Source organism: Rhinolophus ferrumequinum, chromosome 13, assembly GCF_004115265.2.
Source record: "Rhinolophus ferrumequinum isolate MPI-CBG mRhiFer1 chromosome 13, mRhiFer1_v1.p, whole genome shotgun sequence".
Taxonomy (NCBI): domain Eukaryota; kingdom Metazoa; phylum Chordata; class Mammalia; order Chiroptera; family Rhinolophidae; genus Rhinolophus; species Rhinolophus ferrumequinum.
This window is the reverse complement of record NC_046296.1, coordinates 18831140-18856793: the sequence shown is the minus strand read 5'-3', so window position 1 is coordinate 18856793 and position 25654 is coordinate 18831140. Positions and strand designations below refer to the sequence as shown.

Below are 25654 nucleotides of genomic sequence, written 5' to 3'. Positions count from 1 at the left end.
CAAGCGCACATGGAACATTTTCCAAGATAGACCATATGTTAGGCCACAAAACAAGTCTTGATAAATTTAAGAAACTTGAAATCATACCAATTGTCTTCTCTGACCACAGTGCTATGAAATTAGAAATGTACTACAAGAAAAAAACTGGAAGACACACCAATTCATGAAGGCTGAATAACATGTTACTAAACAATGAATGGGTCAACCAGGAGATCAAGGAAGAAATCAAAAGATATCTCAAGACAAACGAAAATGAAAACATGATGACCAAAATCTATGGGATGCCGTGAAAGCAGTCCTCAGAAGGAAATTCATAGCAATGCAGGCCTACCTAAAGAAACAAGAAAAATCACTAATCAACAGTTTATCTTCACACTTAAGTGATCTGGGAAAAAAACAGCAAAATAAGACCAAAGGGAGTACAAGGAAGGAGATAATAAAGATCAGAGCAGAAATAAATGAAATAGAAACCAGAAAAACAATACAAAAGATCAATGAATCCAAGAGTTGGTTCTTAGAGAAGATAAACAAAATCGACAAACCTTTAGCCAGACTCATTAAAAAAAAGAGAGAGAGGACCCAAAATAATAAAATCAGAAATGAAAGAGGAGAAGTGACAACAGATACCACAGAAATACAAAAAATTTTAAGAAACTACTATGAGCAACTATATGCCAACAAATTTGACAATCTGGAAGAAATGGACAATTTTCCAGAGGCGTACAACCTTCCAAAGCTAACTCAAGAAGAAACAGAAAACCTGAATAGACTGATTACCACCAGGGAAATTGAATCAGTAATCAACAATCTCGCAACAAACAAAAGCCCTGGACCAGATGGCTTTACAGGTGAATTTTACAAAACATTCAAAAAAGAATTATCACCTATTCTCCTCAAGCTCTTACAAAAAATCCAGAAGGAGGGAAGACTCCTAAACACTTTTTACGAAGCCACTATCACCCTGATCCCAAAATAAGACAAAGACACCACAAAAAAAGAAAACTACAGGCCGATATCTCTAATGAACATAGATGCAAAAATCCTCAATAAAATATTAGCGAACAGAATTCAGCAATACATTAAAAAGATCATACACCACGATCAAGTGGGATTCATCCCTGGTATGCAAGGGTGGTTCAACATCCACAAATCAATTAATGTGATACACCACATTAACAAAATGAAAAATAAAAATCACATGATCATATCGATAGATGCAGAAAAAGCATTTGATAAAATCCAGCAGCCATTCATGATAAAAACTCTTAAGAAAGTGGGAATAGAGGGATCATATTTCAACATAATAAAGGCCATATATGATAAACCCACATCATACTCAATGGGGAAAAGCTAAAACCATTCCCCCTAAGATAAGGAACAAGGCAAGGTTGCCCACTTTCTCCACTTCTATTCAACATAGTGCTGGAAGTTCTAGCCACAGCAATCAGACAAGAAAATGAAATAAAAGGCATCCAAATCAGTAAGGAGGAAGTAAAATTGTCATTATATGCATATGACATGATACTATATAGAGAGAACCCTAAAGATTCCACCAAGAAACTATTAGAGCTGATAGATGAATTTAGTAAAGTAGCAGGATACAAAATTAATATTCAGAAATCAGTTGCATTTGTATATACCAATAATAAAATATCAAAAGGAGAAATTAAAAAAACAATCCCATTTACAATTGCTTCAAAGACTATAAAATGCCTGGGAATAAATTTAACCAAAGAAGTAAAAGACCTGTACTCAGAAAATTATAAGACACTGAAGAAAAAAATGAAAGAAGATACAAATAGATGGAAACACATACCATTTTCATGGATAGGAAGAATTAATATAATTAAAATGTCCCTACTGCCTAAGGCAATATACATATTCAATGCAATTCCTATCAAACTACCAACGACATTTTTCACAGAAATAGAACATATAATCCTAAAATTTATATGGGACCATAAAAGACTCCAGATAGCCTCAGCAATCTTGAAAAATAAGAACAAAGTGGGAGGTATAACGATACCTGACATCAAATTATACTACAAGGCTACAGTAATCAAAACAGCATGGTACTGGCATAAAAACAGACACATAGATCAATGGAACAGAATAGAGAGTCCAGAAATAAATCCATGCCTATATGGCCATTTAATCTATGACAATGGAAGCAAGAATGTACGGTGGGGTAAAGACAGTCTACTCAATAAATGGTGCTGGGAGACCTGGACAGACACATGCAAAAAAATGAAGCTGGACCACCTCCTTACACCATATACAAAAATAAATTCAAAATGGCTTAAAGACTTAAATGTAAGATCTGAAACCATAAAATTCCTAGAAGAAAATATAGGAAGAAACTTCACAGACATTACCCAGAGTAAGATTTTTACTGACATATCCCCTTGCACGAGGGAAGTAAGAGAAAAAATAAACATGTGGGATTATATTAAACTAAGAAGTTTTTTCACAGCAAAGGAAACCTTCAATAAAACAAAAAGGGACCCTACTGAATGGGAAAAGATATTTGCCAATGATACATCTGATAAGGGGTTAATATCACAAATTTATAAAAAAAACTCACTCAACTCAACTCCAAAAAAACAAACAACCCAATTAAAAAATGGGCAGAGAACATGAAGAGACATTTTTCTAAAAAGGACGTACAGATGGCAAACAGACATATGAAAAAATGCTCAACCTCACTAATCATCAGAGAAATGCAAATAAAAACTACAATGAGATACCACCTCACCCCAGTCAAAATGGCTATCATCAATAAATCAACAAACAACAAGTGCTGGCACAGATGTGGAGAAACGGGAACGCTTGTACACTGTTGGTGGGATTGCAGATTGGTGCAGCCACTATGGAAAACAGTATGGAGGTATCTCAAAAATCTGAAAACGGAACTTACCTTATGATCCAGCAATTCCACTCCTAGGTATCTATCTGGAGAAATCCAAACCTCTAATTCAAAAAACATTATCCACCTCTATGTTTATTGCAGCACTATACACAATAGCCAAGACATGGAAACAACCAAAATGCCCATCGGTAGATGACTGGATTAAGAAACTGTGGTACATTTATACGATGGAGTATTACTCAGCCATAAAGAAGAAAGAAATCTTACCATTTGCAGCAACATGGATGGACCTAGAGAACATTATGCTAAGTGAAATAAGTCAGACAGAGAAAGACAAATACAATATGATCTCACTTACATATGGAATCTAAAGAAAAGAATAAATGAATGAACTAATAAGAAACAGTCTCAGAGACATAGAGGAAAAACTGAGAGTTGCTAGATGGGGGGTGTGGGGATAGGGGGGAAGGTGAGGGGATTAGAAAACAATCAGTAACCACAAGATGGCCACGGGGTTCTGAAAATTAATTTGGGGAAAGTAATCAATAATGTTGTAAAGATTTTGTAGGGTTTCCGATGGACACTTGTCTCATTAGGGAGACCACCTCAGGGATGACGTAGATGCCTGATCACTGCACTGTACACCTGAAGCTGAAGCTGAACAATAACGAATGTCAACTACAAGTTTGTATGTATATGTATGTATGTGTATATGTGTGTGTGTGTGTGTGTGTGTGTGTGTGTGTGTATTTACAAGAAGCGGAGTACAGCATTAGGAATGGAGACAGTGGAAATGTAATGGTTGTGTGCAATGTCAGAGGGATAGTGGATGGGGTGGGGCGGTTCACACAATGTGAGGGATATAAAAGATAAACGTCTAAGTATTACTTTGTCTTGTGCACCTGAAACTAATAAAACAAAAAAACACTTATCCCTAAATAAATAAATAAATTCATTGGTTATAAGGTGTCAGTCTTGGAAGATGAAAAAAGTTCTAGCGATGGATGGTGGTGATGGGTTGCATAACAATTTCAATGTACTTAATGCCATTAAACTGTACATTTACAAAAGATTAAAAAGGTAAATTTTATGTTACATATATTTTAGTACAATAAAAAAAAGTCTCTGGTACATGGAAGTGAGAAAGGTTCACAGGAGAAAAGTCAAGATAAAATTATACCTAAGTGAAAAAATTTCATGTGGACCTTCAAAGATAAATTGCATCTTGAGATATCAAAATTGAGTGTAACAGTCATTGGTTTCATCAGCAAATTAATAGCCCAAGAAGAGCAGGAAAATATTAAAACTCTTACAATATCCATGGAGATTCCTGTTTTTAAACGCTAAAGTATTCTGCCAAAGAGAAAAAAGCATATGTATGTATAACATAACGAAGATTTGAGGAATGCCTAGTTTATACAAAGCAGTGTGCTAGGTTCTGTGGAAACAAAAAGATAAAACCAATTTAGACACACGCTCTCGAGAAAATCCCAGTAAATGATCATCTTACTTCCACTTCCTAGATTCTCTCCTAGCCACAGGGTCCCCTCTTCCAAACACCTGACCCAGATCCCTTTCATTACCAAGTGTTCTGCAAACGAGTCACCTGTGATTGAAAGTCTCCTTTCTTCATGGTGGTGTGCCACAGGACAGAACACATTGGCACAGTCAGACTGTTTCTAAAAATAAGGGCTCTGAAGTTCCCTACTTCCCTGCCAATCTCATTAACATCTCACTGGTGTAGACTGTAACCATCTCCCCAACAGGCCATTCTCATTTCTAAAACAATATTTTCTCAATTTTCAAAAATTTCCAAATACTTAAAAATTTATATAAAGATCCATTATCACTGTTCTAATGACTAACCACACTCAGAGGCCTCAACGGTTTGTTGACTTGTAGTTTAAGCAAACACGCAAACACACACACACATACACACACGTACAAGTAAGCAACACAACCTGACAATTGCCCTAATTTGCAGAGAAGTTTCTCCTCCACATGCACAGATACAAACAATAACTGAAAGCTGTTCTAAATTTGCTATAAATGAGCAATTAGAAAAGTATGTCAGGAAGGTAAAGTAGCCTGAACTTGTCAACAAAACAACTTTTTTTGCAAGCTTTCAAAACAAATAAAAGTCAGTTGAAAACTTTCAGCTCACAGTATAAACTCTTGCCATTGCTCTGCTCATTAGCCTCTCACAAAGAACAAAGTCTATGAGTGAAAAATTCAACTCAAATGATCCAAGTGTTTCACATACTTCCTAGTCCAAAGTGTTATATTCCCTAGCCATCTCAGCAGTCATTTATCCATTCACCTAATGAAAATAGAAAGCATCTATTCCGTGACGCAGGTTCAAAGGTGATAAAGCCTCTAAACCTTAGAATCACATAGACTTAGAAAAAGCAACAATTTAGGCGTTACTCTGTCATTACTCAGTTGCAACATTTTAACCTCTCCGTGTTTTTGGCTTGGGATTCATTTCTCTGTTGAGATACTAAAGAAGAGAGAATAAGAGATATGCCACATTCCCAATCAGTGAATAGCCTAGCAATAATTAATTAACTAAAGTTTCTGGTAGTCTTCATTATATGTTGGATGTCCTTCCTTCCCATCTTATATTTTTGATACACTTCATGACCAATGGCCTGAGGATATGGGTAGAAAGAAGGTTTGACAAAGGGACAGCACAAGGGGATTTGGGGAGGTAATGGAATTGTTCTGTATCCTTTTTGTGGGGGTGGTTACATGAATCTATGCATGTTTTAAAAACTTGTGCATGCATACCAAAAAAGAATAAATTTTATTGTATGGAAATTTTTTAAAAATTTTTAACTACTTTAGGGTTACCTGCTAAAACTTTTATGTCAGGGAAATCCAGAAAGATATGAGAAATTTTTTAACTAAGCTAGGTTTCTCTAGTTCTAGATCATCCTCAAGTCTCTTTCTCTGGCACTCCTGAACATGACTGAATATTTCTTTTTCTCTCTTTCTTTTTATTTCCTCACATATCAGTTTCCTTAGCATTATTTTGATGGAGTTTTCGTGCTCAGTAAAGAAAACAGCTGACAGAGGAGGAGGATAAACCACTTGCTGAGAGCACAACAATCCTAGGAATTCTCAGCTGGTTTATCCAGGACTGGTAAGAGCCATTCCCCAGGTCAAAGGGTACACCCTGTGGAATTACGGAGGGCTCTAGATCTAAACCTCAAAAATGGCTCCACTACACTCTGCAAAATCCATGTAAGTCTCATTCATTTCTATTGTCTAAACTGCTTATTTAAACAGAGCTAGGGTTTGGTTTCTCATTGACAGTAAAGCCATTTTTGCAAATATAGTAAAAAAAAAAAAAAAGCCTTCATTTCTTAACACTGAATCCTGAAAATAACAAGGGGTGGGGGGGGGGGGGGAACGCGTCCCTTCCAAAACTAGTGGCCCAAATTTTCCGAAATCAGTTTGTTTTAAAATACTCATGGAAAAATATAGTTGTAATCGCTTAAAAGAAAAGATGGAGAGGCAGAAAGACAGTTGGTATCAGACTATCAATAACCAACCCATCCCAAATGATTTTAATTGCCTGATAAAATCACATTGATCTCAAAACAAAAAACATACAAAAGTGCCATATTTATTGTCTACTGTGTGTTGGACACAGTGCTAAGTACTTTATATATATGATCTTATTTGACTCTTATTAATAAAAGGAAACTAAGGCTTAGATTAAGTGTTTTGCCCAGTCATATTATAAGTGCCAGGCTTCAACTCAGCTTTCTTGATTCCAAACCTATGTTCTTTAATATTGAAGATGTTTTAAAAGTTTTTCTACAACAAAGACTTGATGAGAAATGGATATAGGCTTACTTTCTCTAAACATTATTGCAAAGAGAATTGATGGATGCTCTGTACTCTGTATTATCACTATAACTGCATAACAAAGATATGGTAAGGCATTAACTCTCCTAGCTTTCAATTAGTATAAGTCAAGTTCATAACAAATAAATGCCTATAAACCTCAAGGAGAGTCAGCCATGGAACCAGTCTCCCAATGCTAAGTATATTAAAAGGTCTACATTCTTAGAACACTATCTCAAAGTGTTCTTAGAACCAATATAATCAAATTCAATCTTTTTCTTTAAAAAGTAGCTTTGGTTGGTGCTAATTCCTCTTTGATTATATTTTATAACTCATAATTTTATTTATAAAATATTACAATAACTTCTATAGTGAATTACTTAAGAGACCTATTTTCTTGGGTATTAATGATCCCAGCTACCCTAATAAAAGCATTTTTAAAAAGACAACTAAGATGACCAAACATAATCAATCATGCTCTATGAGATCTATTTTATAGAATTATATTAAATAGATCTAAATGTAGGGTAGAGAAGAACCAAAAGTGATACAGCACTGAAAACAGAATATTTTTAATTTAAGATGGAATTCAAACAGTAGACTAAATTACTATCTACAGGCAGGGTCCAAGGATTAATCACATTTAAGTGAAAAATGGACAAGACTTACAACCTTTTTAAAACATGTCCTTGGTGTCTTTGTTTGCTTTGCACACTTTTCACTGTGTTGATATTAGAGCAGATAGAATCCATCGAATCTAATTAGAATCAATACTGAGATTATATCAGAATATCAAGAAATTCTGGGATCGGGGAAGAGCCAGAACTGATTAGCTCCTATCCCTGAATTGAAACGCTCTAAAAATGTCATACTTGGAATTGTTCTTTACACCAAAGAACCATTATTGACATAGCTAAACATACACATTATAGAGAACAAATACCATGGATTTCAAACTTGATTTGAACTTTATTGTGGTTTTAGATCTTCTATCATGGTTGATTTTTTAAAAATAAAGATTCCCACTTGCAGTGGTCAGCATGTATGTCTGCTCAGAAAGAAGCTGAGTCCTCGGGTTTTGCAAGCCATATTTCTACTACTAGGAGAGAGGGAAAGGGAGGAAGAGAAAGAGAGAAAAAAGAGAAGAGGGGGAAAAGAAGATAAAAGAAAGGGAGGGAGGGAATCTCGCATGTAGAGATGGGAAGTAAAAGAAGCAAGTCTTTGTTTTAAAATATTAATTCTATATTTCAATCATGCAGTTGTTATAGCTGACTTGAGAAAACCCCATCCATATACAAGCAAAGTAAGATAGTAACTTTATAAATAAATACAACACAAGAATACTAGTTCATTCAGACCTGTAATGAGAGACCACTACCTATTAAAAATAAGCTTTAATAGTTCATTCCAATGATGAGATGAAAAATACACCTTGCTTCCATTCATCTTTTAGAAAGGCAGACAAAGGCTATGCCTGACCAATCTAAATTTTATCAGATAATAAAAATAATAAAGTGGTTGTTCTTGGCCCCCCTGTGTAGTAATGTTTAACAGCACTTAGGCTGTATATTTGCAGACTATATTTAAGGCATCATTTTAAATAACGTCACACATATCCTTGCATATTTCAGAGATTACATTATATAATAAAAACATACCCAGATAGCATCTTACTTATATTAACAGGATCAATTCATTTCCACTTCATAACTTAGATCTAAACTTTTAGCCTCAAGTTCAACTCAAAAGTGAGTTCAGTGAACTGAACCTCATTTACACAGTAGTGTGGCGCATTTATTAATGACCCCTGGGGGCAGAAGGAAATCCCAGGAGTACTGTATTGGAATTAAGTTAAGTTATTGTAAAAACCACCCACGAATAACTTCATAGTGTGGGTCATGTTCCTTTATTTTAAATTTAACAGAAAGATAAGTTTCCCAGTGTCATAATAATGAGGCTACTGACTCTCTCCCACAAGACTCTGAGGCCAAGCCAATTATGTGACGGCAGCCTATCAGCACTACTTTCCTTCACTGCTCTCTAATTCCCTCTTTCCCAGCAGCACAGGGACCACAAGTGTGTGGGCCTGCAGTTGTAACAGGGGTGGGGCAGTCTGACATTTGTTTGCAACCAAAAGAGGGTTGAAGAACTCATATTCTCTTCTGAACACAGGTAAAGATTTATCTTAAGAATTCAAGACAAAGGAAACAGATCATTCTGATTATCACAAATTTTCAACCTTTATCATTACTTTGAAGATTTTTACATTAGGGCTTCTGGTCAAGATGGCAGAGTAGGCAAATGCTGCGCTCGCCTCCTCTCATGACCACATCAAAACTACAACTAAACTTCAGAACAACCGTCACTGAGAATCACCAGAAGTCTAGCTGAACAGAAGTCCTGTAACTAAGGACATACAGAAGAAATCACCTTGAGAATGGTAGGAGGGGTGGAGATGCAGAACAGGTTGGTCCCACACTCATGTGTGACAGTTAAAAATCAGGAGGGATATGTCAGCTAAGGAAGTCCACCCCAAGGAGCAAGGGATCTCAGCCCCACACCAGGCTCCCAGCCGCAGAGTTCCAGTGCAAGGAAAAGAAGCCCCATAACCTCTGGCTGTGAAAACCAGTGGGGATTGTGGCTGAGTGAGACAGAGACCTGCTGGAGTCCCAGGTGTTCCTCTTAAAGGGCCCATGGACAGACTTACTAAAGGACTCATTCACTTTGAGCTCCAGCACTGGGACAGCAGCTTGAAAGGCACCAGGGACATATAGGGAGGAACTGAATTGTCTGGTTTTGGAGTGAGGGCTGGAGGAATAACTTTCTCCCAGACAGAAGTGTTGGCAGAAGCCATTGTTCCTTTGTGAGCCCTCTCCCCACCCAGTGTGCACACACAGGCAGGCGTCATATCTGAGTCTCCATCAACCCAGCTAACACCTTTAATCCCACCCTGGTAATTCCCTGAGACCCCACCCCACCCAACTTGGGGGCCCACGCAAGTCGCTTCCTGTGGCTTTGCCATACAAACAACTTATTTTGGCTCAAACTGAGGACTTTCCTAAAATCTTTCAAAGGTTCACAAACCCCAAAAAAGCAGCATCTGGCCTTGGCATGCCCCATACCTCTTGCTAACAGCCCCAAGCCCAGCACTAGCAGCAGCCAGCCTCATTTTACAGTGTAGCCTTCCCAGGCACCTCCATGCCCAGCACAAGTGGCAGCCATATGCAGATCATGGTGTAGCTGTTATCAAGTGGCCCCAGACAGGACACAGGCAGCAGCTGACCTTGGCCGAAAAAGAGCCCCTCCCAAGAGGCCCAGAACCAACACACTCGGCAGCCACTTCAGACCACACCAAAGCACCACCCAATCACCTCCACAAAGGGTATGACACACCCAAATGACACACCCAAATGACACACCTTAGCTCTGGTACTAAGCATGTACCAGAGCCCTGCTAAAGGGAATCCTGCTCCTTAGGGTCAACCCCTGCACAAGAGCTCCTCCACTGTAGTCACTGACAGTCCTCAAAACCAATCAGTACAAGGGTCAATCCCTCCCATTGATGTGCCAACAACAATCAAGGCTTAACTACAACAGGAGGGCACACACAACCCACACAAGAGACACATCTGCAGCACCTGGATCAACTGACCAGGGAGATTGTGCAACTGGGCCCCACAGGATACCTATTACATAAGGACACTCTAAAGCCTGGGAGACAAAGCAGTTCTACCTAATACATAGAAACAAACAAAAGGAGGCAGCCAAAATGGGGAGACAAAGAAACATGTCCCAAATGAAATAACAAAACAATGCTCCAGAAAAAGAACTAAACAAAATGAAGACAAACAATCTCCCAGATGCAGAGTCCAAAACACTGGTTATGAGGATGCTCAATGATCTCAGTGAGAACTTCAACAAAGAGATAGGAAACATAAAAATGGAGATAGAAAAATATAAAAAAGAACAAGTGAGAAATGAAGAATACAATAACCAAAATGAAGAACACATTAGAGGGAATCAACAGTAGATGAGATGAAGCAGAGAATCAAATCAGCTATTTAGAAATTAACATAGTAAAAAACACCCAATTAGGACAGCAAAATAAAAAGGAATCCAAAAAAATGAGGATAGTTTAAGGGGCCTCTGGGACATCAAGCATACCAACATTTTCATCATAGTGGTACCAGAAAAAGAAGAGAGACAGCAAGGAATTGAAAACCTATTTGAAGAAATAATGACAAAAAAATGTCCCTCACATCGTAAAGGAAATAGACTTACAAGCCCACCCAGGAAGCACAGAGTCCCAAACACAAAGAACCCAAAGAGGCCCATACCAAGACACATCATGATTAAAATGCCAAAGCTGAAAGACAAAAAAAGAATCCTAAAGGCATCAAGAGAAAGGCAAGTAGTAACTTATCAGGGAGCCCCCATAAGACTGTCAGCTGATTTCTCAACAGGAACTTTGCAGGCCAGAAGGGATTGACACGAAATATTCAAATATTCAAGGACCTACAACCAAGATTACTTTACCCAGCAAAGCTATTATTTAGAATCAAAGGACAAAGAAAGAGTTTCCCAGACAAGAAAAAGCTAAAAAGAGTTCATCACCACCAAACCAGTATTACAAGAAATGTTAAAGGGACTTCCTTAAGAAAAAACAAAATCAAAAATATGAATAAAATAGCAATAACTACATATCTATCAACAATTAATTTCAATGTAAATGGATTAAATGCTCCAATCAAAAACATAGGGTGGCTGAATGGATAAGAAAACAAAACCCTCACATATGCTGCTTACACAAGACTCACTTTAGATTGAAAGACACACACAGACTGAAAGGGATGGAAAAGATATTTCATGAAAATGAAAACAAACAAAAGAAAACTGGGGTAGCAATACTTATATCAGACAAAACAGACTTTAAAACAAAGGCTGTAACAAGAGACAAAGAAGGACCCAGTACCCATTTCTGGGTATTTATATGAAGAAACCCAAACACTACTTCAAAGGGATGTGTGCATCCATATGCTCATTGCAGCATTATTTACAATAGCCAAGATATGGAGGCAGCCTGGGGTTCTGTCTATGGATGAATGGATATAGAGGAGGTGACAGATATATATATCTATATATCTATATATAAATATAGATAGATAGATAGATAGATAATGGAATATTACTCAAGCCATTAAAAACAGAATGAAATCTTGTCATCTGCAACAACATGAATGGATCTAGAGAATACTGTGCTAAGTGGAGTAAGTTAGAGCAAGACAAACGCCATATGATTTCACTTACATGTGGAATCTAAAGAACAAAATAAATAAACAAAACAGAAAGAAATTCATAGATACAAAGAACATTTTGAGGGTTCCCAGATGTGAGAGAGGTTGGGAGGATGGGTGAAAGGGGAAGGAACTAAGTACAAATTGGTAGTTACAAAATAGTCATGCGGATGTAAAGTATAGCATAGGGGATATGGTCAATTATATTGTAATAACTATGTATGCTCTCAGATGGGTACTAGATTTCTCAGGGTGATCACTCCGTAAGTTATATAAATGTCTAAACACTATGTTGTACACCTGAAATGAATATAATAGTGCATGTCAAGTGTAATTGAAAAATTTTTTAAATTTTTTTTAAAATCAGGGGAAAGTAAGATTTTTACCTTATAAAAAACATCTGCTTTGTTGCCTATTCTACTAAATTTATCTGTTCTCTTCTTTAATAAGGCACATACTATAACAGAGAACTCAATGGACCTTCATTCAATTTACATCTAACACATAATTCCAATCCCATCTTGTTACATCTATGAATCTGAGGAATGGAGACTGCTCAATTACCCCACATAAAGCAGAAAAGAAACTGAATAATGTCCTAGATAAGTATAAACAGTCCCTAAAATAAGGGTAACTCTTCCTTTATACCCTGAGAGTTAGAATTTTTACTACCTCATATCCAGTCCACCAACAAATCCTGTCCGCTATATATATATTCCAAATCTGATGACTTATATTTCTTTTCATTTTTTTGTTCAATATATTTTATCCAAGTTTTCATGCAAAGCTATACATAATTAAGCTGTACAGTCAAATCATTCTACAGAGTTTATTATAAGAAACAACAATATCTTCCTCTTCTCTTTCTCCCCAAATCCTGCTCCCCAAAGACAATCATTCTTTTGATGCTTACCTCTTTATCTCTCCATAGAATGCTATGTGTGCTACCATGTTTTTTTAACTGTGATAAAATGTACATAACATGAAATTTCCTTTGTGTGTATTTTTCAGTGTACAGTTCTGTGGCACCAGGTACATTCACATTGTTGTACCAACCATCATCGCCATCCATCTTCAGAACTTCTTCATCTTCCCCAGCTGAAACTCTGTATTCATTAAACACTAACTTATCATCCTCTCCATCCCCAGGCCCTGGAAACCATCATTCTACTTTCTGTCTTTAGGAATTTTACTACTTCAGGAGCCTCATATATTCTTAGGAACATCTCTTTTCTCTAAAATGCTCCAGGCTGTGTTCATTACACTTTCTGCCCTGTTACGCTACTGTCAACCAACTATCTCCCTTAACCATCATCTTAGAAAGTCTATTTGCCTCTCTTCTTTATTGGATTATCTATGTCCTGAATAGCTCAGTCTTTTGTTGTTGTTCATAGGAAGTAAACTTTTGAGGCCTTTCATTACTGAAAACATCTTTATTTATTCTACCTTCACACTTGCTTGGTATAATGGCTACATATGGAAATACAGACGTGTAATCATTTTCCCTTAGAACTTTAATAGTACTGCTCCATTTCAGTCTAGCTTCCAATATTTCTATAATGAAGTCCAAAATAATTTTGACACCAAGTCTTTTTGTAAGTGACCTCTTTTTTTCTCTCTCAAGCATTTAGTATTTTCTTTGTCCTCTGGCTCCTGAGATTTCATACCATGCCTTAATGTAAGTTTATTTTCATCCCTTTTGCTGGGCACTTAGTGGGTCTTTTAATCGTATTAATTCATGTCTTAGCATTTTGGGAAATTTTCTTATATTACTTCTATGATTGAATTCCTTCATTTTCTTTGCTTTCTTTTGCTAGAATGTCTAGTATTCCAATGCTGGATCTCCTGGACCCACCCATTAATGGGCCTTAAATATTTTCTATTTCCCATGGTCTATTTTTCTTCTTACTCTTCTTTCTGGAAGATTTTTTCAATCTTATTTTTCATACCCTCCTTTAAGTGGTTTCTGCTTTATATTTTCAACTTCTAAACATTCTTTTTGTTTTCTAAATTTCTCCATTTATGTAGTATTCTGATCTTGCTTTTTGCATGTATAATAATTTTCTCTTACCTTTCTAATGCTATTATTGATGATCGTCTGTTTTGTTTTGACTTTTTGGTTTTCCACTTTTTGTATAATCTCTATGTGTTTACTCTGACTTCTAACGTTCATGTAAGAAGCGTTTCTCAAATGTCTGGTGATCCTTAGCTCTCTGTTCATATTTTAAATTGGGACACTAAAAACTTGATGGAAAGTTCTGTGCATGAACATCACTCTAGTCAACTGTGGACTTCAAAGCTTTCTGACTTGTGCATTTTGTTAGGGACTACCCAGTGGATAGATCTTTAGGATATTTCTCTTGGGCTAATCATATTATTCAGAATATCTTCCAATCTCACATCTGAAGGGTATAAGCCTGGCTATTAAAGTTCTGGAAACCAAATCAGAATAGACGGCTGTGAGATTCAGGAGAAATCTCAATATTTAGTATATACACTTTCACTGTGTTCAGTTTGGTAACCCAGCCCTCACTTTGTGTGTATTCTCCACTGGTCTTCTGCTAAAGTTGGGAGAGGGCAGTTGACTGCTGGGGAATAGCTGGGGAAGAAATCAGGTTGTCTAACTGCTTTTGAAACAGACATGCCACCAGTCCTTCTGTGTGGGCATTGACTTTACCCCCTTTTCCCAGATGGACCTGATGGTGCCAATTTCTAAGACATGGGGGTCCTGCAAAACACTAAAAATTGGGTTGTTCTCAGCTCTTTCTACTACTGGGTTAGAACTAGTTTTCTTGGTTAAGCTATGACAATTATCGCACTTCTTTCTACTTTACACCTCCAAAAAAATGTTGCTATCATCTGCTCTCCTGTATTCTTTATGTTAGGGAGCCCACACTTTTTTAAAAATTCCCTTAGCTGTTGTTTTTATGAGTTTGGAGAGATAGAAGATATAAATGTATACATTTAATCCACCATCTTTAACAAGACGTCAATTTGGTAACTTCTTAGCACCTCCACAGGACGTTTAGATATGGTCAAAAATCCATTCAAAGAGCAATTTCAGATATTTTCATATACTTTAAATAATGCAATTGATAACAAAGAGCATATACCTTAGAACATTTTTTTAAAAAAAAGATGTTTTTTCCTGAAAAATGTCAGGGTGTAGGTACATTAAATTAGATACGCAAAGAATATAGCCATTAATTGATTTATTAACTATCGACAGTCACCAAGTACTATGCTAGTAAGGTGCTGAAGATATAAAGATAAGGACCTCTGTCCTTACAGAGAACACAGATTGGTCGGGAAGACAGATAAGTAAAGCAACAATCACATTAATGGAGTTCCCCACTGCTAGAGATGTCCCCTAGTGGCACTCTACCTTCCCTAGTCTCAGGGCTTAGCAATGAGCTGGTTCAGTAAGACTGAGTTATTAGTTCATCAGAAGAATACTAGGTTTCTTTAGCTGATATCACTGGCACCGAGAGAACTGTCCTAGCCAAGTCATTTCTCTGAGCAGCAAGGATCCATGTTCTACATGACTACATGTTCTCAGCCCTCTTCCTAACTTCCCTATAAATGATACAACCAGGGTCCCTCTCCTGACGCATGTCCTGCTGTTTGTACAATGAAGCTGAACCCATTAGAACCCTCCACAGAGTAAAAGGAGGTGGTGCCCCACGCACTGTGCTGACCTTTCTGCCTGCAGGTTTACTGAGGGAAGACTTACTGTACACTGTGTGGTGTGAAGCTAATTTGTGTGTGTCTGTGCCTCTTGCTGAACTCCACCTTTACCACTTATTAAACTCTTAGATATATTTGGGTCAAATTCCACACTTGTATTCTGTTCTACTCATCAGTTTATTCTTGTCACACTATATTGTTTTAAATTAAGTATTACTGCTCTTTAGCACAAGGCAAGGCTCAGTAAAAGGAATGTTCTCAAAAGAATTTCATCATAATAACTGAAATATATATATATATATATATATATATATACACACACACACATATATACTGTGTTTCCCCGAAAATAAGACCTAGCCAGACAATCAGCTCTAATGTGTCTTTTGGAGTAAAAATTAATATAAGACCCAGTCTTATTTTACTGTAATATAAGACCAGGTATAATATAATATAATATAATATAATATAATATAATATAATATAATATAATATAAATACCTAGTCTTATTTTACTATAAGACCGGGTCTTATGTAATATTGTCCAGCGAGGTCCTATTTTTGGAGAAACACGGTATATATATTTATAAGAAATATATTTGTAAGAAATGGTGTAAATATTGTAATAACTGCTCTTCCTATAGATTTTCTAAGCAATGATCTATTTTAGGATGAGCCCACCACAAAGCCACGTTCACAAACTATATTGAAAGTCTATATGACAATTTTCTCTTGAAGTTGAATAAAAGGAAAATTTCTCCTAATAAGCCAATAACCTTTGCTTAACCAAAACAAACAAATATGTTTAGTATACACACACATATATACATACACTATATAGTTTTCTGTTTACCCTGAAGAACACAAAGCCTCAAAATCAAACTGCAATACTGTCCTCAAAACAAATTTAGGGAATAAATTATCTTTCTTCTCTCCCCAGGAAAAGGATATTTATCTTTTAAACTTAGTGGTCATCTAATATATATGTGCCTTTTAACTAAGATCAGTTTCAAAATATTTTGGAAGTATATATAATAGAAATAATTTTTTTAAGGCAAGGAGAAAAAAAATGTTTAAAAATTAGATCTAATTCAAGGCTGAAAATGCCACAAGAAATTAAATTCTAGGAATAAATAAAGCATGAAATAAATACCAACATCAAAAAGAAAAGAGAATATAAAGTAAATTCAGGAACACTAAACCAACTGAACAGCAACTTCTTAGACTCCAAAGGTCATATTCTGTGGAAGTTTTGCATAGCATCCAGCATGAAAGAGGTTTCAACAGCAATACTGCTTTTACTTGGCAGTCATTACAAGGCCTGTGTGAACTCAGTTGCCAGTTCTAAGTCAAAAGATGGTCTATACAATAAATAAAAGAACACATTTTGCTCTACTCAACACTTAACCAAATAAAGTCAAGGGTGGAAAGGACCATGGTGACAACTAATCTCACCCAAGGGTCAGTTTCTTTAAAACCAGTTACTAAAAGAAGAATGCCTGGAAGCCTTCAATTTCTTTTATGGGCAACCAGTTCCTTTTGTAAGCATCAGTTATATAACCCATACAATTTGGCAAAGCCAAGTCAGAATTTTAAAAGTAAATAAATCCTTCCCTTCATTAAAGGATCTCACACAGAAATCAACCTAGCTAAGAATGTTTACATTACAAATGTTATTTAGCCCCACAAAGCCTAAGGCAAACTAATCAAAATAAGAAATACAGAACTTCCCTCTTGCACAAATCAATTCCATAAGTGACTTACAGAAATCAATTTCAAAAGAAACCAGAAAACGGTAGACAACTAACAAAGAACTTCTTTAGACATTTTTTTATAAAATCACTTCAAGCTAAAATGATAATTACAAATCAGATATGCCCAGTCTTTTGGAAACACACTGAAAGAAGATCAACACAGAAAATGAGACAGGATAAAAGGGTTTTTCTACCTGCTTTGAAGATGGCTCTGGGGCACCCAGATGGCTCAGCTGGATAAAGCGCGAGCTCTGAACAACAGGGTTGCCGGTTCGATTCCCACATGGACCACTGAGCTGTACCCCCTGCAACTAAGACTGAAAACAGCGACCGGACTTGGAGCTGAGCTGTGCCCTCCACAACTAGATTGAAGGACAATGACTTGGAGCTGATGGGCCCTGGAGAAACACACTGTTCTCCAACATTCCCCCATAAAAGAAAACATTTAAAAAGATGGCTCTGTTTCCCATGGCAGAATCCACAGGCGGGTCCACTAAAGGCTTTTAATCCAATACCATGCTTAAAAAAAACACAAAAATTATAAATTTTGTATAATTTATATATATAAATTTTCTATAATTTTTGTGTATATATACATATATATCATGTGTGTGTATATATATATTAATATGAAAGATTTTTTAAAATAAAAACATGACTGCTAATTTAAAATTCAATATGATAATAAGCAATACAATGGGCAATTTTTAAATTCCTTCTAAGATTTTGCTAAATGATTGAATTTCTATCCTATTTTCCATAATTGTACATTTTCTTACTTTTCTTCAGCTTCCCAGGTATATTGGAAGACAGATGGAAGACTCAGAGACTTCCAGCTGGATACCATTTTAAACCAGACTATACCACCGTTTCCTAGATCCAAGAGCAAAATAAAAATGTACAGTTTAGTAAAAAGTAATTCTATTCAAGGCCAATATAATAGTGTATATTAGTTTTCTAGTGCTATGTAACAAACCACTACAAACTCGGAGGCTTAAAACCACACGCAATTATCTGAGTTTCCATACTGGGTCTTCTGCTCAAGGTCTCAACCAGGCTAAAATCACGGTGTCAGCCAGGCCTGTGGTATCATCTGGAGCTCAAGGTCCTCTTCTAAGTTAGTTCATGTTCTTGGCAGAATTCAGTTCCCTATGGTTGTAAGACTGAGGTCCCCATATTCTTGCTTGCTGGCAGCCAGGGATAGCTCCCAGCAACTCTAGGTTGCCTCCAAAATTCAGCAGTCTGTTTATTCAAGACAAATAGTAGAGCACAAGCTGCCACTTTGAATCTCTCTAATTTCTGTATCTGACAAGCATACCCTCTTTTAAAGGAACTCACCTGATTAGATCAGGCCCACACACTCCAGGGGAGGGGGTTTTATAGGATGTACACACTAGTGGAGAGGAATCCTGGGGGCCTTCTTAGAATTCTGCCTACCACATGCAATCAAAGCAAGTGCTTCCTACTAAAAAGCTTTATCCACAGACAATATAACACCTTCAATATAGAGGAATAGATAAAATACATATCCTTCAGATCATGCTCCAATAGTATTTTTTGCATTGTATCTTTTGATAAAATTGGACAACAAACAGTTTGAAATTATAATCTCAGATAAAAATTTGAATCATTTGCTCATTAAAGTTTAGTTACTATGGAGCCCTTCTGGTAGTTTCTTTTGGCTGGCATATCACAAAGAAGCCAATTTACCAACTGCCACCATCATTTCACTGTACTAAGGACAAAGCCCACCCATGGGTCACTGTAGCAAATCAGGATACAGTGGGTGGAAGAAGGAAAAAGAAGACATCAACCAAGAAATGGCATATTCACCTACATAATTTCTAGAAGAGCCCAGACCATCTGTCAACAGAAATAAGACTCCTCAATCTGTTTTCTCATATGATTCTAAAGAAGGGTACTTAGGCTGTTTTTTTAAGGACAAGAACAAATTCTTTAAAACAAAAACTTTGGTTGCTAAAAGAAGAATAATGATAAGGACAAAGTTCTAATGGCAGCATTCACAATGCTAAAAATTGAATTAGTAAATCAGAAGGCAAACATACGGGGGGAATGTCAAAGACATGAAATTGTGCAGAAAATAGACATGGAAGATATGTATGTATTTTTCCAGGTTATGTAATAGGAGGCTGCAGCACAGACTAGCTAGCTATTCCTAAACCTATTTTCCTCTTCCTCCTGGTCACACAGACTATTATTTCCAGGCCTCACTTACAGCGTGTGAGCTACGGCCAATGTCATGTTGGCAGAAGAGATATGTACCACCTATCAGCCTGGTCCATAACAAACCTCCAGGCATTCATTATTTACTGTCTTTTCCGTATGCTGGAACCTTGGAAGCCACAAGCTGGAAGATGGGGTGGAAAAGAGCCACCCCACCGGAACATCCATTTCGGACTTTATATGACTAAAAATAAAACTTCGATGATGCGATTCTTGAGCTTTGCTATTACAGCAGGCAGCATTATTTAAGGAAAACAGAAACCAGTGTTGGAATAATGGTACTGCCACAACCAAAAAAAAACTTAAAATAAATGGCATTGGTTTAGAGATCAAGCAGTAGGCAGCAAGAATATATATTTCAGAAATCAAAAGCCTGGAGAGTCCTGCAACACTGTGGCAAAACAACTGGTAAAACTGAAACCCGTAATAAATGAAAAGGCACACCACGTGCCGACTCGGCCTGTCTTCCTAGAAGTGAATGGAGAGTCACCGTCACGTGTACCTTGTCATCTACCCTCTGTTTTTAGCAAAGTATTATATGAAAGAGATGAGCACAGAAAAGAATTGGCAGATGTGCCAACTGAACTTATAGGAAACAGAAGTCCAGGCCTCAGAGTGTTAGAAAACTGAACACATATATTAATAGATCCCAAATAGTAAGAGAAAAGGATTGAGGAAGAAAGTCCCAAGAGGACTTCTAGTTGAAAAAAGTGACTCAATCCTGAGGCAAAGATTAGATTCAGGTAAGATCTTTCCAACCATTGTTTCATACAGCCTCAAAACAGCCATTAACGTAAGACAGTGACATGAGGCAAGGGATATGCTCCAACTCCAGTACCTCCCCAAACAAGGGAGAAGGAAAAAAATAAATTCCTGAAAATTGTAGTTAGAAAAGTACATTGGGCATGGTGTCCCTATATAACCTGTTAGAAAGAAACAGATCAAAGTTTTAAGGTGACTATAATACCAAAAACCCACAAATCTGGACTAAACAAACTTTTGATGGTTTAGAACCTTAAAACAACTTTCAGGCCCCTGAACTTGCAGGAGCAGAAAGCAGGCCATGAAAAAATACATAGAGATAAAAATGTGGTTGTAGATATAAATGTAGATGTGCAGAGAGGGTGAAAGAGAGAGAAATCTTCGAAGGAAGGTATATTCCCCAGCATCCACTTCAGAAGTGTATGGAGAAAAAAATAGACAAAGAAAAACAGCGTGCAGACAGGAAACCTGGAGAACAATGGACAAGGAGTCAACGTCTAAGCAAGAAGTTACCCAACAGCCAAGGCAGAAAGATTTCCCAATACTGGCCCCAAAGGATTACATGATTTGCTATGAAGCAGGGCATACTGCATGTCTTCCATTCTCCCTTTCTAAAGGGAAGTTTTTCTTGTAGTTATTCTATTCTTGCTTCTTCCTTTTATATTGGGAGTGGGAGGGAACACAGGTCCAGATAACTCGTCATCCAAGTTCGTGGTCACCAGCCCCTGAAGACGCACATCTGATGGAGAGTGCTAAGCATCTCTGGGAGATACTAGACTTTGAGATTTATATAGTGACTGGATGGGATACTGGGTTGCCTCCCTTAGGGAAAGGAAAGTACATTCTCTGGATGAGAGGAAGAGTAAAGAGATATTTGATGACCAGAAGGGTAGATTGTGCCAGAGACTAGCTACTATTCACCAAACCTGTGTCCTTCTCGTCTTAGAAACAGAGTGAGATTACATTTCCCAGCCCCCTTGCAGGTCTGTATGGCCATGTAATTAGGTTCCAGCCAATGAAATGTGAATAGACATGATAATGTGCTACATCCATGCCTAGCCCTGAAAATCTCTTCCAAATGCAATACACTTCGGTCTTTCCCCTTCTGCAGAAATCTTCAAAGCCAGATTAAAGATGGAACAGTCACATAATGAAAAGAGTCCCTTCATCAGCACTGTGAAGAAAAACATCAGAAACACCATTTGGGCCTTGACATAAGTTAGAAATAAACCATTTCCTCTCCTTTTCCAAAATCCATGAATTCAAACAAGAATTTATTTAACACTACCCACAAAGTACATGGTAGTTTCTCTCCCTCTGACTCTCTTTACTTTTTAGGTACTTATTTTCATGTTTCCCCGAAAATAAGACCTAGCCAGACAATCAGCTCTAATGCATTTTTTGGAGCAAAAATTAATATAAGACCCAGTCTTATTTTACTATAATATAAGACTGGTATAATATAATGTAATATAATAAATATAATAATATAATATAATATAACATAATACTGGGTCCTCCATGAATTTTTGCTCCAAAAGACACATTAGAGCTGATTGTTCAGCTAGGTCTTATTTTCAGGGAAACAGGGTACAGAAGATTTTTAAATGTGTAAGTATCTTTATTCAAGGATCTTATATATACTATAGCATAGGATAATAATATATGCAATAAGACCTATACTGATATGAAATTTTTATTGGAGGGATGGTTATCAGTTAATTAAGAGTCTTGAATTCATAAAAGGTGTCTTCATCATTTCTTTATATGACAAAAATATAGCTAACAGCTAATAGTTTATACAGACAGAGTGCCACAGTAGACAAATTCACCTCAACCTAACCTGACTTCTACTACAGCATCTGACCTTGAAAAGCTTTCTGAACTTGAGTAAGTCGCTCTCTGCCCTGGGCCTTCATTTCAAGAGATAAATACGGGATAAGATCAAATAATCTCACATTAAATGAAATAGTCTTCATGGAATCCTCTCCCTCACCAAAAAGGAGAAATAAAGTTAATTTCTCAAGCAGATGCCTAGAAAAAGGAACTTTAAAAAAAGAAGTTTCCGGCCTGGTGGCTCAGGTGGTTAGAGCTCCGTGCTCCTAACTCCGAAGGCTGCCGGTTCGATTCCCACATGGGCCAGTGGGCTATCAACCACAAGGTTGCCAGTTCAATTCCTCGAGTCCTGCAAGGGATGGTGGGCTCTGCCCCCTGCAACTAATATTGAACACGGCACCTTGAGCTGAGCTCAGTTGTTGGTTGGAGCGCGGGCTCTCAATCACAAGGTTGCCAGTTCGACTCCCGCAAGGGATGGTGGGCTGTGCCCCCTGCAATTAGCAACAGCAACTGGACCTGGAGCTGAGCTGCGCCCTCCACAACTAAGACTGAAAGGACAACAACTTGAAGCTGAATGGCACTCTCCACAACTAAGATTGAAAGGACAACAACTTGACTTGGAAAAAAGTCCTGGAAGTACATACTGTTCCCCAATAAAGTCCTGTTCCCCTTCCCCAATTAAAAAAAAAAAAAATTTTCCACAGAAGCTTTACATATACTCTCCTATATTTGACAGTTTAGGAAAAAATAGTCATAGTCAACCACAATAAAGACTTATTTTATAATATACCTTCATTCCTATACTCAAAACATCACCCAGCAATGTAAAGGTATATTTTCAATGATAAATTTTGTTTCATCACTAAAAAAAAAAACGCCATGATACGATTATTTTTATCAGATTTATCGTCAATTAGTTTTAAGCTTTCCACTTTGTAAAGTATAACAATGACAAAATTAAAAAGAAGAAAGGGAAAAAGAATATTTGCATTCCCTTAGGAAAGGCATTCTCAATAGGCAAAACTCTTGCAGAATCAGACATCTGAAAGAAGACATCTGAAAGAAGATTCAAGGCTAGCTGAAACTGAAAACAGGACCCAGATATGACCTATCCTCTCCTTCCTCATAGAATAAGAAATACAAATGACTTAATCAAGAATACAGTTGCTTACAGAACAAAAAAACACTTTCCATAAACAACTGAATCTTCTATTTATTGTTGTAGGCTACATCATAAAGTATACTGAGCGATTTTAATAAAATCAATGTGACTTAAATTTCAAAAGAACAAGTAGCACCGCAAATCATGCTGCTCTCTTATTAAAAAAAAAAAAAATCCAGACATTCCTGAGGCTTTGGTGACTTGAAGATGAAAATATTAAAAGAAAAAAATCTAAATATGTCTAACACATTTGTTACTTTATAAGTTGTAAATAAATCCCTTTCTATGATCATAATTTCCTAATAGGCCTTTTTTCATTGACACCCAATGATATCAGAAATAGCTATTACAGAAATATTTATATTCATAACATGACATCTCACTTACACAGTAAACAATCAACCAAAGGTACCTGCAGTACAATTAATCTCATTAACTAGAAAGAGAACACTTAAAACTTTTGGGCTTCAAATCATATCCGAAGTCAAGGATAGTATTAAAAAAAAAAAAAACACAGAAAAACCTCTTCAAAGCCCCAGCATAAACCATCACAATAGATCAGTATTTTTACTGAATATGCACACAGCAAAAAAACAAAACAAAACAAAACACTAGTAAATAATTGGTTCCTCTGTTAAGAAAATAAAATACCATTTTTAATCATGTGTTCCCATAAAGGACTTCCTTAAAATGACAAGAAACTATTAAGACACTTGGGAAAAAAAAGCTGTGTTTAACAGAATACTTGCAAAATCATTGGCCAACCTATCATAAACCCAAGACCTACTTGCTTCATGGCAGTCTCTCCAATTTTGTCTGAATGTTTGCGGATACTCTCCAGAAAGTCTTTGAGATCAGACATAGAAACATCCTTAATTTCTTCTCGAAGCTTGGGAATGTTGTCCACCATCACCTTGCAGAATCGATAATGGCTTACTTGAGGCAGATAGGTATGCTCTAGATGTTCCAGAGTTTTCAGTGCAGGATAATGCCTATAAAAGGAATTGTATCACCTTTAGCTCAACTCAGTCTTCTTTAGGGACACAGATATATTCTTCAGGCAAAATTTCTAGCCTGAATTAATTTTCACTTTACATTAAGACAAATCCAGTATTAAAATGTAATAAAAATATAAATTGAAAATCTCAAATTATTAACAATTAATATATGCATTGAAAGACTAGTAAGTTATAATCAAAAAAGACTTTTTTCTTCTTTTAATTTCATTAAAATATAAGAACTTTTTTGAAAGTGATTATAACACTGTATTGTTGGATTTATAAAATATATAGACATAATATATGTGACAATAATAGTGCAAAAGAGAAGAAAAGAAATGGAGCTAAGTTAAAGCAAAACTACTACTATACGTATATAAAAATTACATCAGCAATGACCTAAAGTAGACTGTGATAAATTAAGATGCAGATTATAATCCATAGAGTAACCTCTACGAAAATGACTCAAAAATTAATCATTAAAAAAATTAATGCGACAACATGGATGGATCTTGAGATTATAATGCTAAGTGAAATAAATCAGAAAAAGTACAGAACCGTATGTTTTCACTGATATGTATGGCATATAAAACTGAAAACAACAAAAGAACAAGACAAATAAATGAAGAAACAAAAACTTATAGACATAGACAATAGTTTAGTGGTTACCAGAGGGTAAGGAGGGAGGGGCTGGTAGATGAGGGTAAAGGGGAGCAAATATATAGTGAAGGAAAGAGAACTGACTCCGGGTGGTGAGCACACAATGTGATATATAGATGATGTATTACAGAATTGTACACCTGAAACCTATGTAACTTTACTAACAACTGTCACCCCAATAAACTTTAATTAAAAAAAAAAAGTAACAGAGCCATTTTAAAATAGTACACTACAAAATAACACAAAAAAAAGGGAGAAAGTAGAATTAAAAAAAAAGACATAGAAAACAAAGAGCCAAATTCAACCATATAAATAATTACATTAAATGCTAATGGACTAATAAGCAGTCCAATCAAAAGGCAAACATTGTCAGACAGGATTTAAAAAGCATAATCCAACTATATATCGTCTACAAGGAAAACACTTTAGATTCAAAGATACAAAATGGAGTAAGATATAGCATGCAAAAAATAACCGTACAAGTGATGGAATAGCTATATTAATATCAGATAAAACAGATTTTAAGACAATAC

The 25654-nt window shown here is 36.4% G+C and overlaps 1 protein-coding gene across 3 annotated transcripts in view; it reads right to left on the bottom strand.

Annotated features, from left to right (window-relative positions):
• Positions 1-25654, bottom strand: part of EXOC6B (exocyst complex component 6B) — a 584188-nt gene that overhangs the window by 475453 nt on the left and 83081 nt on the right. For all 3 annotated transcript variants that reach the window (XM_033124336.1, XM_033124337.1, XM_033124335.1), the window contains exon 6: positions 24251-24455. In XM_033124336.1, the coding sequence (XP_032980227.1) occupies positions 24251-24455 (205 nt within the window). The remainder of the gene's footprint in view (positions 1-24250; positions 24456-25654) is intronic.